General features: G+C 35.6%; 1 protein-coding gene across 6 annotated transcripts in view; it reads left to right on the top strand.

Annotated features, from left to right (window-relative positions):
- Positions 1 to 13,277, top strand: part of ZNF451 (zinc finger protein 451) — an 89,107-nt gene that overhangs the window by 64,029 nt on the left and 11,801 nt on the right. For 3 of the 6 annotated variants that reach the window (XM_019457499.2, XM_053904779.1, XM_053904778.1), the window contains 4 exons: positions 128 to 271; positions 1,603 to 1,733; positions 2,771 to 2,957; positions 12,156 to 12,224. In XM_019457499.2, coding sequence (XP_019313044.2) covers positions 128 to 271; positions 1,603 to 1,733; positions 2,771 to 2,957; positions 12,156 to 12,224 — 531 coding nt within the window. The remainder of the gene's footprint in view (positions 1 to 127; positions 272 to 1,602; positions 1,734 to 2,770; positions 2,958 to 12,155; positions 12,225 to 13,277) is intronic. The other 3 variants (XM_019457505.2, XM_053904781.1, XM_019457507.2) reach the window with 2 other exon arrangements.

The following is a 13,277-nucleotide window of genomic DNA, read 5'->3' as shown; positions in this document are numbered from 1 at the left end:
TTTAAGTAGAAATTAATAATATTCAAGATTAATATTTTTGCATATTCTCTAGTATCTTTTAAACTTGAGAAATTAAAGCGTTTTTAGCTAATTCTTACCAAATTCATGTTAATGTTTCTCTTCTCAGATGAAGAAGTTGTTGAACTTCCAGATTTGGATTATCTGCGAACCATGACTCATATAGTCTTTGTAGACTTTGATAACTGGTCAAACTTTTTTGGTCATCTACCAGGGCATCTTAACCAAGGAACATTCATCTGGGGCTTTCAAGGTATGATTGATAAGGAAAACATCTGATACCTTCTCCTCTTTTCTCCATTAGAATATGTTCCACAGTAAAAGGATTGCTCTTGAACCTTCTTGAATAGAACATACAAACATAATTGCAATATTGTCACTTTGCATTGTAGCTACTTTGCCAGAATATTTTTCTCTTTACATTTCTTTGTGGTGAATGTTAGCTCTCTTTGGTGACCTAAAGTTTGTGGATCTTTTGATACATATTGAAAAAACATTTATTCAGCACCTACAATGTGCCAGGTACTAATGCTTGGTATTAACCCATGCTTACTAATTATTTTATTTATCTCCTTCTTAAAACATAAGGCAGGATGCATGAGAAGTTTATTTTTTCCAAAGTGTAAAACTGATAAATAATAGAGTTAGCTTTTGAACTTGGACCACTTGGCTACAGAACTAGTATGATTTTCAAATTGCCATAATTGCCTCTTCAGTTCATCCTTACTGAACTGAAGTTCATAAATATGCAACTTCATCTAAATATTTCTTTACAAACCATTGACCAAACAGGGAGAGAGATGACTATGATTTACGGAAGTTTAGTATAGTGAGCATCCAATAAACTTTATGTTTGATAGGAAACAGCATATAAGAGGATGATTTGGGGTGCCTGGGTGGCTCAGTTGACAGCTCAGGTCATGATCTCACGGTTTGTGGGATTGAACCCTGTGTTGGGCACTGCACTGACAGCATGTTGCCTGCTTGGGATTCTCTCTGTCCTTCCCCCCCACCTCACACTCTCTCTCTCTCTCTCTCTCTCTCAAAATAGGTAAATAAACATTTTTAAAATAATTTTAAAAAAACAAAGAGGAGGACTGGATTTAGGATAGAGACATACTGACCTCAAAAAAATTAAAAAAGAAATGTACTGACCTGGATAAATACTCTAGTACAACCTTTTAGTAAATTTAGCTTTGCTGATTGCCTATCATTTCTGTCCACTGAATAGTCTTGACATATTTGTTAAAAACAAAACAAAACAAAATTAATGCTTACGTTTATATGGAATTATACCAGAGACTCCTTACACATAATTACTTTTGATTTTCCTTAACATAACCTATGAGTTTTCAGATTAATGGGCAGATGCAGGGAAGGTGGTCTACTTTGCCAAGATTGTAAAGCAACAAGATGGTGATGCCTATACTAGAACTGAGTTCTGCATTCTAATCTAGTACTTGCCCTCTAAAAGAATCTTTTTCTAGTGTGTTTTTTCTTGATAGAGCTTTCAGTTGTAGCTACTGTTCAGTTCTCTTTTTTTCTCTGTTTGACTATCATTTATGCCTTTTCTAAAAATAATAGGAGGAAACACCAATTGGAAGCCTCCACTCAACTGTAAGATCTATAATTACCTGAATAGGATTGGATGTTTCTTCCTTCATCCTCGTTGTAGTAAAAGAAAAGATGCTGCTGATTTTGCCATATGTATGCATGTGAGTGATTGTTTTTTTCAAAATCTAATGTGAATCTAGGACACATTTGGAATTTTTTTTTCCACTTGAATCGTAATGACAGTATAGAGCATTCTTCAGTGCTATATTTTTGTATAAAACCTTCTACATCAGATTCTGCTGATGACTAATGAGAGCAAGGACCCATATCATACTTATTTACTGCTTTCCCCAATTCCTAGCAGACTCCCAGCTACCCATTGTAGACCCTCAACTATTTATAGAATAATGATCAATAGATGACAGTGTATTTGATGTATGCTGAGATACTTTCACATTTTAACATCTCTGAAATTGGGAGACACCTTAACAATCACTGTTGGCCTAGGTGAAATTTGCATTTGCTTCTGTGTCTGCCAGTCACCTAGAGAAACTACCAACCTGAGACCCATTTTAAATTAAATTCTCTGCTTAAATGTAAGTCAGTTTACATGTCGCACTGATAACATGAATTTACTCTGTAACTTTGTTAACTCCTGCTTACATTTTAAACCACAAAACATTTTCTTTTCCATCTATTCAGTGCTAAGATTGAATTATGCAGATTACCTTGCTTCCCTTCTCTCTATGGCAGATTTATTTCTTATTTATCCTTAGATTAAGTGTGTAACCCTTGTAGCATTCCAGCCTCTTATTTGACTTCTTTTGGTATTTTTTTTCTTTCTTAGTGGCACATAAAATAGCTTATCTTATAATTCATGGCAGTTTACATTTGATTAAATGTGTTATATTTTATTTATGAAGGAGATCTTTGTATCATACTTTGGTGGGAGCTAGAGAACAAGTTAAATAAACCTTTTTAGGGGTGCCTGGCTGGCTCAGTTAGTGGAGTGTGCAACTCTTGATCTCGAGGTTGACTTTGAGCCCCATGTTGAGTGTAGAGACTACTTTAAAAAAATAATAAAATCTTAAAATAAATAAATAAACCTTTCTAGGTATGTGTTCATACTGAAATAGATGTAATGGTTTAAAACTCAAATGCTGATTTTTATCAACATATGCGTTTTGTTCCAACTTAGGCTGGCCGTCTAGATGAACAACTACCCAAGCAGATTCCTTTCACCATCCTCTCAGGAGATCAAGGTTTTCTGGAGCTAGAGAACCAATTTAAGAAGACTCAGAGGCCAGCACATATACTAAACCCTCACCATTTAGAGGGAGATATGATGTGTGCCTTGTTAAATAGCATATCTGATACTACCAAAGGTACGCAGCTGCAGTCACAGTGCAAACCGCCCAAGAGGAGGAGACTTCACTGCTGAGAGAAACCAATAAACTGCTGTCCACTAGTGAACTACTGGCTGCTCACTAAAGCATCATGCTCTCATACTTTTTTTATTTTTTCCTTTTCTCCCTTTCATTTTTTAGTGTTTTAGAGAAAGGATGATTTCATGATTTTCTGGAGCCTTTTCTGATCTAATAGATAAAATCTGTGTTCATGTATATAAAATATATATTCATGATTTGAAATATGTTAGTATAATTTTGCAAAGCTGAGAATCCAGATTTTCACTATTTCTGAAATTCCAAATTTATCTTCAATTTTTCTGAAAGCTAACTGCTTATAGATTAAACCAGAAAGAATAAATAATAATATGGCAATTAAAAAAAAAAAGATCATTTTAAGAGATTGGCAGGGATGAAATGAAGCCCTGAGAGAGGTTTAGTTCCTTGAAAGAGGTACCTTCCTGTCCTATTCCCAGGACTTAAACTCTCTTCTCTGACATTCTGATATTGTTCAATGAAAGGATGTGCTAATGTTCACTTTCACTACCAAGCATTTAAGAAAGGATGTAATTCTAGGGAATCAGATGAGTTTTTTTCATAATTTCTGAAGTAAATGTGAATAGAAGAAAAGAACAAAAGAATAATTTTTAAATATCCTAATGGCTTCCAGTCATGAATAAGATTTGAAGATATTGATGAATGACCTCAATGAAAACATATCTTTGGCATTTTTATCATAAGCTTTATTTTTTTTTTTAACACTTACTTATTTTTGAGAGACAGAAAGAGACAGAGCATGAGCAAGGAAGGGGCAGAGAGAGACACAGAATCTGAAGCGGGCTCCAGACTGTAAGCTGCCAGCACAGAGCCCAATGCGGGGCTTGAACCCACAAACTGTGAGTTCATGACCTGGGTCGAAGTCGGCCACTTAACCGACTGAGCCACCCAGGCGCCCCTTTATTATATGCTTTAAATTTTCCAACTCTGCTGTCCGCCTAGGTATTTTTTTCTTTCAACATTTTTGGAGCCACATTTTGATTGAAAACCCATTCTGAAAAATTTTGCTCTAATCACTCATTACAGTGGATCAGTTTACTTCTGCCAAGTTAGGAATCTTTACTAGCCCAACTCTGCTCTTTAAAGGAAAATCAACTCTGTTTTGCATATTTATGTCATTCTTTAGTACTGAATTTTATCTTCCTGTTCTGTAATTTTTGTTTTCATCTGTTTGCTTTTTCTATCTCTGGCTGCTCCTTTTTTTTTTTTTTTAATCTTTTTCTTTTATTTTTTTGCCATCCTGTCCCCAGTCCTTAATAACATCCACTTAATATCCTGTGAAATACCTAAATTTTTACCTTCTGCCACCCTAGACCACCTTTTTTCCCTTTTCTTATGCTGCTGATTTGGGAAACATTTATTTGGTAGTTTCCAACGTGAAACTTATTATCGGTTTGCCTTTCTTACCAACTTGATTTGGAATGAGTGCTGCATATAAGTAGGTCTGCATGGGTGTATTAGGGTTGGAGATAAGATATAGGTTATTATATTCTGATTGTTCCCCTCTCAGTGCCCCTTATGCTCTAGGTGTGTGTGTGTGTTTTTTTTTTTTTTTTTTTTTAAATCAGTTCATAATCAGTGCTGTTATGAATTTACTGCTCTTTGAGGGCACCTGTGTACTTTATTCTGAATTTTTATGAAATGCAGAGATTGTGCTACAGTGCATAAAGAAGGGCATGGGCTTTGGTTTGAATGCTAACTTTGCTGCCTCCTTGCTGTGTGATTTCAGGCAAGTTACTGAACTTTTTCTGAGCCTCACTTTTCATATCTATAAAGTCGTAAGAATTAATGATATGTATAAAATGTCTAGCACAGCATATAAAGTACTGTGGGTATTTAATAGCAGCTATTTTTATTATTACTACCATAAGAAAAAAATATGATTCCTAGCCACTACTTTTTATTTCTGTTTTTTCTAATATTTTTTATTGTGGCAAAATATACGGAAGATTTACCATCTTAACCATTCTGAAGTGTATGTATATAGTTCACTGGTGTTAACTACATTTACATTTTGTGCAGCCATCACCATCATCCATTTTCAGAGCTTTTTTCATCTTGCAAACTGAAACTTTATACCCATTAAACAGTAACTTCGCACTCCCCTTTCTCCAACCCCTGGCAAATACCATTCTTCAGTATTTTGACTAAGTACTTCATATAGTTGAAATCGTACAGCATTTGTCTTTTTGTGGCTGCCCTGTTTCACTTAGCATAATGTCCTCAGGCTTTATCCAGGTTATAGCAACTGTTAGAATTTCCTTCCTTTTTAAGGCTGAATGATATTCCATTGTATCTATAGACTTTTGTGGGAAATCAAATAGGTATGTCGTGGGTTAAGAGATTATAAGGGAACACATTGCAAAGCAGAAAACTGCTTTCTGGCCTTGCTGAAAACACCAGCCAAGCTTTGTTAATATATACCTAGGGGTTAGGTCCTGCCTATGCTCACAAATTCCTTAGACCATGTTATCACATGGAATATTTTACCCTGTCTTAACTTGTTTTTCTGCACGTTTTCTGTACATTCTTAGTGGCATGTAGCCCACTGAGTATTGCACAGTGTTATCCTAAATGTCTGCTCAATAAATATGGGAGCTTGAGAGCAGCTCAGAGAGACTTCCCTAAGCCTCTCTCTCACCTCTCTTGACTTGCATGGAATCTTGAGCAATCCTTTCTGCCATCCTCAGCCTTGCTGGACAAAGCCAAAAGCTGAAGCCACAGACTGTTTTTTGCTTATCTGTTTGTCCATCAGTGGATGTTTACATTGTATCCATGTTTTAGCTGTTGTGAATAACTGCTATGAACATAGATGCACAAATATCTCTTCAAGACCTTGCCTTTTATTTCTTTTGAATATATACCCAGAAGTGTAATAGCTGGATCATATGCTAATTCTATTTTTAATTTTTTGAGAAACTTCATACTGTTTGCCATAGTGACTATATCATTTTACATTCCTACCAACAGTGTACAAGGGTTCCAAGTGTTCTGTATCCCTGCTAACACTTGTTGCTTTCTAGGTTTTGTTTGTTTTTTATAGTAGTCATCCTAATTAGTATGAAGTGGGATCTCATTGTGGTTTTGATTTCCATTTCCCTAACAATTAGTGATGTTGAGCATCTTTTAATTTTTTAAAATTTTTAAAGTTTATTTATTTTGAGAGAGAGGGAGCAAACACACAGAGGAGGGGCAGAGAGAGAGGGAGACAGAGTCCCAAGCAGGCTCCGCACTATCAGCGCAAAGCCTGACACGGGGGTCGAACTCATGAGCCATGAGATCATGACTCAAGTGGAAGTCAAGAGTCAGACACTTCCGACTGAGCCACACAGGTGCCCAAGCATCTTTTCATGTGTTACAGCCACTACATTTTAAAAGTAATGAAAATTACTAAAATTAAGTGGCCAAAGATGTGTAGAATCCTTCAATCATGAGATTTCATTTAGACCTAGATTTAAAGATACATACGTAGCTAGCTCTAAAATTCAAAAAAATTCAAAAAAATAAGGTATACTGAATCACAGTATGTTCAGATTCAGTTGAAGACAAATTTTTTTCTTTATGGAAGGCTTAAAGACAGCAAATTGACTAGTAGTGAACTTTACAATAAGAAAAAGAACAGTCCTTGGATAACTTTATTCCATCACCTTTCCTAATAAATGGCTTTGAAAAATAGTAGAATAATAGCGTTTGTTTAAAAATGATATTTGATATGTATTGGGATTTAGAAAATTCCTCAGTGTCCACAAATACTGTCATTCTTCTTAGGCCTTTAAGGTACTTTTGGTGACCACAAGAATGCCAGGGTAACTCCTCCCTCCTAGCTTATTAGCACAGTGTTCCTATCTTCACATTTGAAAATAAGACCGTTTGGGGTGGAAATCTTTGGACCTTTCTGAAAATCTGACAAAAGCTATTTTTCTTTCCTCAAAAATGAACAGGTATAGGAGCACCTGGGTAGCTCAGTTCGTTGAGCATCTGACTCTTAATTTTGGCCCAGGTCATGATCTCAGGGTTGTGAGATTGAGCCCTGCAAGAGATTCGTCACTGAGGGTGGAAGCTGCTTAAGATTCTTTCTCCCTCTCCCTCTGTCCCTCCTCTGCTTGTATGCGCTCTCTCTCTCTCTCTCTCTCTCTCTCTCTTTAAAGTTTGTTTAATAGAGAGCACACACACGTGCAAGTTGGGGAGAGGCAGAGAAAGAGGGAGAGAGGAGAATCCCAGGCAGGCTCCACACTGTCAGCAGAAGGCCTGATGTGGGGCTCGAACTCACAAACCATGAGATCATGATCCAAGCCAAAGTCGGATGCTTAACTGACTGAGCCACCCAGATGCCCCACTCCTTTTGCTCTAAAATTAAAAACAAAAAACAAAAAAATTTGTATATGCAATATCAAATACAATTTCAGGGGCTTTGTGGTCTCAAGGCTCCTAGTTACTGATTAACCCACAAAACTCTTTAGAATATGACAAAAATTCATACTGCAAGTAACACACAGTGAGAGGTTCTCTCATATTAGTCATTATTTTATAGACAGTTTGCTGATTTTTCAGGTTTTGTAAATCTCCACCATAGCATAAACAAATGATAGAAGTTTGAACCTGTTATTTCTTTCTAATTTTTCAGAAATTTTCTATTGTTAGGACCAGAAAGTGATATTACTGAACTGGAGCTTCCTATATAAACAAGGAAGAATCTATTGAATAGTGTCATGAGAATCTGTGACAATGTTGTATCTTTAGTTTTTTGCCAGTTTTTCAGTTAATGGAAGGTTTTTTTCAGGAAGTATTTTTCACAATAGAAATAAATACAGTCTGAGTGGCTGGTTCCCTATATAAATGTCAAGTCAGTTCACCATAAGTTATTACTTTTTTCACTTGGTAGGGAGGGAACAGCTAAGTAGCTTTACTACTGGTACTTTTTAAAATCTCTCAGAGCCAAAGCATAAGAGACTCTCAAAAACTGAGAACAAACTGAGGGTTGATGGGGGGGGGGGGGGGAGGGAGGGAAGGGTAGGTGATGGGCATTGAAGAGGGCATCTTTTGGGATGAGCACTGGGTGTTGTATGGAAACCAATTTGACAATAAATTTCATATATTAAAAAAAAAAAGATCTCTCACTTAGAGTAAGTCATTTACTCTTTCTGGCAACATAACCCTTTAGACTAAATTTGAGATTTGAACGTGGCATGGCTTTTGCCCGGTAAATTAAATTCTCTCTCCTTCTAAGCCTCAGGATTCAATCACCTACATTTTGATTACAGCTATGATAAATATATAAATCTCTGTAGAGCTATTTTAAAACATCTATTAATTTGACACCTTTGGCCCTCTTATCCTTCATCAGTTCTATTTTATATTGTACTCACTTTTTTTTAAATGTTTATTTATTTTTGAGAGAGCACAAGCAAGGGAGGAGCAGAGAGGATGGGGGAGACACAGAATCTGAAGCAGGCTCCAGGCTCTGAGCTGACAGCTCAGACATGGGACTTGAACCCACAAACCACGAGATCATGACCTGAGCCAAAGTTGGACGCTCAACCAACTGAGCCACCCAGGTGCCCCAGTTGTTCTCACTCATTTAAAACTTTACAGGGGATGCCTGGGTGGCTCAATTATTTAAGCATCTGGCACTTTTAGTTTTTAATGTTTATTTATTTTGAGAGAGAAATCATCAGTGGAGAGGCAGAGAGAGGGGAAGAGAGAATCCCAAGCAGGCTCCATGCTCTCGGCACAGAGCCCAGTGCTGGCCTAATCTCAGGAACCATGAGATCATGACATGAGCTGAAATCAAGAGTCAGTCCACTGACTGAAATCAAGAGTGAGCCCCCCAGGTGCCCCTAAGTGTCCAAGTCTTGATCTCTACTCAGGTCTTGATTTCAGGGTCGTGAGCTCAAGCCCTGCATTGATTCCATGCTGGGTGTGAAGCATACTTAAAAAATAAAATGAAAAAAAAACTTGCCAAGAAACATGGATCCTTTCTAGTAATCCTAATCAGAGGAGCCAGGTATACTTTCTCTTCCTCAAAACTTTTTTTTTTTTTTTTTTTTTTACATTTTATTCACAAATATATGTTCATTCTAACTCAAGACTCATATTCCGAAGATGCAAATATAACTTGTCACTTAAATGTTTTTAAGGAGAGAAAAGGAACTAATCTTTATTGAGGGCCTACAATGTGCCAGCCACTCTCCTAGCTGCTTTTTATATTTGTAGTGGTTGAATATGTTTAAACATGTTTAAAGAACAACTTCCACATGTTATTTAATTACTTTTTCAACACTGTGAGGTAGGATGTGTTAAGATCATCCCATTTCGTGGAGGTCCAGAAAGGTTAAAATAAGCTACCTGTGGCCACACAGCAAGTATTTTTCTCTTTATCAGTATCTCCTGGTAAGGCTGAGCCTTTTACTGATACAAATATCTGATTTTATGATGTAGAGAATCCAGTGTGAATTATTGACTCTAACCATCTCCTTGAAAAAGATAAAGACGTTTTGCTGTAGTGTTGACAACACAATTGCAGAGTTTGTGTAAAGATACCAAATATGAGAGTTCAACAAAAATAACATTTAGGAAGATGTATGGGGGTGGGCAGAAAATTAAAAGATTTGATTGTGACTTTTGGTATTGCTGATTATATATCAAACACAGCCAAGGAAAGTGATCAGCACTGTAAGTTCCCTAATATCTTTCATAAAAACAAACAAACCCCTATCTTAGCCATACTTTATAATGGCTGAATTTCTACATTACCTTTTCTTTCTTTCTTTGTTTCTTTGTTTCTTTCTTTGTTTCTTTCTTTCTTTCTTTCTTTCTTTCTTTTTCTTTTTCTTTCTTTCTTTTTTCTTTCTCCATTGGTGACAATTGCTTATATAAAAAATTCTGGAGGTGCCTGGGTGGCTCGGTGGGTGAAGCTTCTAACTCAATTTCAGCTCAAGTCATGATCTCCCCACTTGGGATTCTCTTTCTCCCTCTCTCTCTGCCCCCCCCTCCCCTGCCACTTGCTCTTTCTCTCTCTAAATAACTAAACTTTAAATAATTAAAAAAAAAAAAAAAGAATTCTATGGGCTCTTAGAGATCTAATTATATAACAGAACTTAGCTGTATCTTGTAGTTTAGTTGAAGAATATTGGTTTATGTAAAATTTTCTTTTTAAAAACATAGTTTTGTATGTTCAGTTGTTTATAGTTCTTTAGTAATTAAACATCTTCCTTGAGTTTTATGTAAAGTATTAACTTCCCTAGAATATTTTTTCAAGGTTGAACTTGATATTATGAATTAATTCAGTCTGAAAGCAGATTTTACTATGCTTCAAGATAATTTTTGTTGAATCTGAGTACCATAGGGCCTAGGACTTTGTCATATCTATTTGGTGTATGTCATCATTTTGGAATGAATGGATGGAAGGAAGCATTAAGTATCATTGGTATCTATGGAATCATACCAATTACACAAAAATTTTAAGTTTTTATTTATTTTGAGAAAGATACAGAGACCAAGTCGGGGAGGGACAGGGAGAGAAGCAGACAGAATCCCAAGCAGGCTCCACACTGTCAGCACAAAGTCCGATGCAGGGCTCAAACTCAGGAACCATGAGATCGTGACCTGAGCAAAATCAAGAGTTGGACACTTGACTGAGCCACCCAGGCGCCCCCCCAATTACACAAATTTTTAAAGCCATCTTAAGTATGAAACATAAAAGTTCACCCATGTCATGAAAATGTGGCTGACAGAAGTAGCATCATGCTGTATCCAGTAGTCATTATATAAAATAATTGTTGAACTTAATTCTAGAAGTCTGCCAGTTGTTTCTTCAGCCTGTTAATGAGACTATCCACAGGTTGTTGGTTAGGACACCATCCTAAAAATCTATGTGATACAATTAATTCTTTGTAAGGTAATGAAAACAGGAAAGAATATTCATGATTTTCTCTGTTCTACAGGTGGGGCTGACTGAGGCAAAGAAAACCTTTTTTAATTCTTGCAACCTAGTGTCATGCTAATCCTTGTGATTCAAACCTACACTTTTGCCTAAGCCTTGTATGCAGTGATGAATGGTTTAGTCCAGTTAAAACATTCTGCTTTTGACTGGCATTGCTTTTGAATTGAAATAACAGAAACCTTGGGTACTTTCTCATTGTTCCTAATGTCTTAAGACTTAATTTGTTGTTCTTCAGATTGTAAATGTAAAGTTTTATTTCCCTAAAACATAGCTTGAAATATTTGAGTTTGTAAGTGTACATAACAGATTATAAAAACAGCATTAGTATTTTTGCTGGAATGGCAAAAGATGGCTTACAACAAATTTCTGCAACAAAGGAATATAAGTGAAATATAGTGATTTTTATTTATAAATACTAAAAATCTTAAATTTTTAAATGTATATTTAAGTTTTAACCTATTTTCCACAAAAGCAAATATGTCCATATGACTTATATTCAGTTATTTAATCTCTGATTCAGTCACTATGATGTATATATTGATTTAAATGTAGTTAAAGTGATAAATCAAGTATTTGCTCACTGGTTCAAATTTTAAGTGACTTTTGCAATACCTGATCAGTCATATCATTTTTATATAGACTTAGGTTTTTCATTATGAAAGTATATAAGACATCAGGTAAGTGAGTTTGTGCCATGAAGAAGTATTGCTAATTTAAGCCTGTGGTCTCTATAGCAATGATGCATGATAGTCAAAATATAGAAGAACTTTATCTCATCATTTTAGAAATTTTAAGATGATTTCATGTAACTTAAACTTGGGAGTTTATTTGCTAGATTTAAACAAGCATACTAGCTTTTCTTAATTTCTAGGTTTTTTTAATAATAGAATTTTATATTCATTAACAGTTGTGCTAAAATAAATTTTTCAAATAATTTGAATATAGAGCTGAAATTGAATTAATTTCATTAGCCTTTTTTCCCCCTTGATTTATTTAAGTAGTATTTGGTAAGCATTTTTTAAAAGGAAACCTATAGGAAAAGTGGTATAATACTAATGAATTATAATTAGTAAGCTTTGCTATGGTAGAAGTGATTGAAAATAGTATTGTTTGAGACTACATAAATGATGGCACAATAACTGTTTCAGAAATATATTTGTATTTATTCTGCCTTACAGAATGTGATAGTGATGATAACCTGGGTATAAAAAATACTTCAATAGAAGAAGAATTCACATCCACAGAAGGTAACCTAATGGAGTTAATCCTTTTCCTACTTCACTGTATCTGTACTTTTTAATTGCTCCCCTTCTTACCACTTCATCCACTCCTACTCCCTCCTATTAACCTCCTACCCCTGAGTTTCAGAAACATTGTTTCCTGGTTTAAAGGAGAGTTTGCATTTTCTTATGGAAGTTGAATCAAGGACAAAAGCCTAAAATAATTATTTTCTGACCCTTTGCAGAAAAAGTTTTCTAACCCTAGGCTAGGAGAAGATTTTGGTTTTCTAATTTTTCTTTATTTCAAGTAGTATTGAATTAAGAATATTACAAGTTAGGGGCACCTGGGTGGCTCAGTCAGTTAAGCATCCAACTCTTGATTTCAGCTAGGGTCATGGTCTCACGATTCATGGGATCAAGCCCCGCAAATCCTCCACTAGTGCAGAGCCTGCTTGGAATTCTCTCTTTCCCTCTCTTTCTGCACTTTTCCCCCTTGTGCATACATGTTCTCTCTCTCCTTCTCTATCTGTCAAAAAACAAGAATATTACAAGTTAAGCGTGGAACTATGAAAACAAGCACTTCTATCTGATTATTAATGGGCTGTTTCTATAAATTAAGTTTTTCCCTCTTCTTAAAGGAAAAGCTGTTTTCTTCCATAGGTTAAAGAGAACTTTTTTATTCACATCGAATAGTTTCCTGGCTGTACCACTATTTAGTTGTGTCATATGCTTTTATTTTGGTTTTTCCATAACAGACTGTGCTTTTTAAGCATAGGGAATATGCTTAAATATTATAACCATAGGGAATAACCATAGGGAAAAACGAAACAGTGATTTTAGAAAATGGTTTAAGCTTCACTGAAGAAGTTTAACTATTTCAATGACATCTTTAACCTTAAAGGACAACAGAAGTCTTAATATATGCCAATAAAGTATTTGTTGTTGGAGATTGGAGAATGGGAATGTGGAGACCAGAATGTAGGGAGGAAAATGTGGCTAAACAAGCATAGAATGGCCCAGCTGATTTATTTTCTGTGTATTTGCTTGATCTCTCACATAATGCAATTGTTTAAGAGCATA

Source organism: Panthera pardus, unplaced genomic scaffold (assembly GCF_024362965.1).
Source record: "Panthera pardus isolate Hobbes unplaced genomic scaffold, ASM2436296v1 HiC_scaffold_17, whole genome shotgun sequence".
Lineage (NCBI taxonomy): Eukaryota > Metazoa > Chordata > Mammalia > Carnivora > Felidae > Panthera > Panthera pardus.
This window is presented reverse-complemented; position numbering and strand designations above follow the sequence as displayed.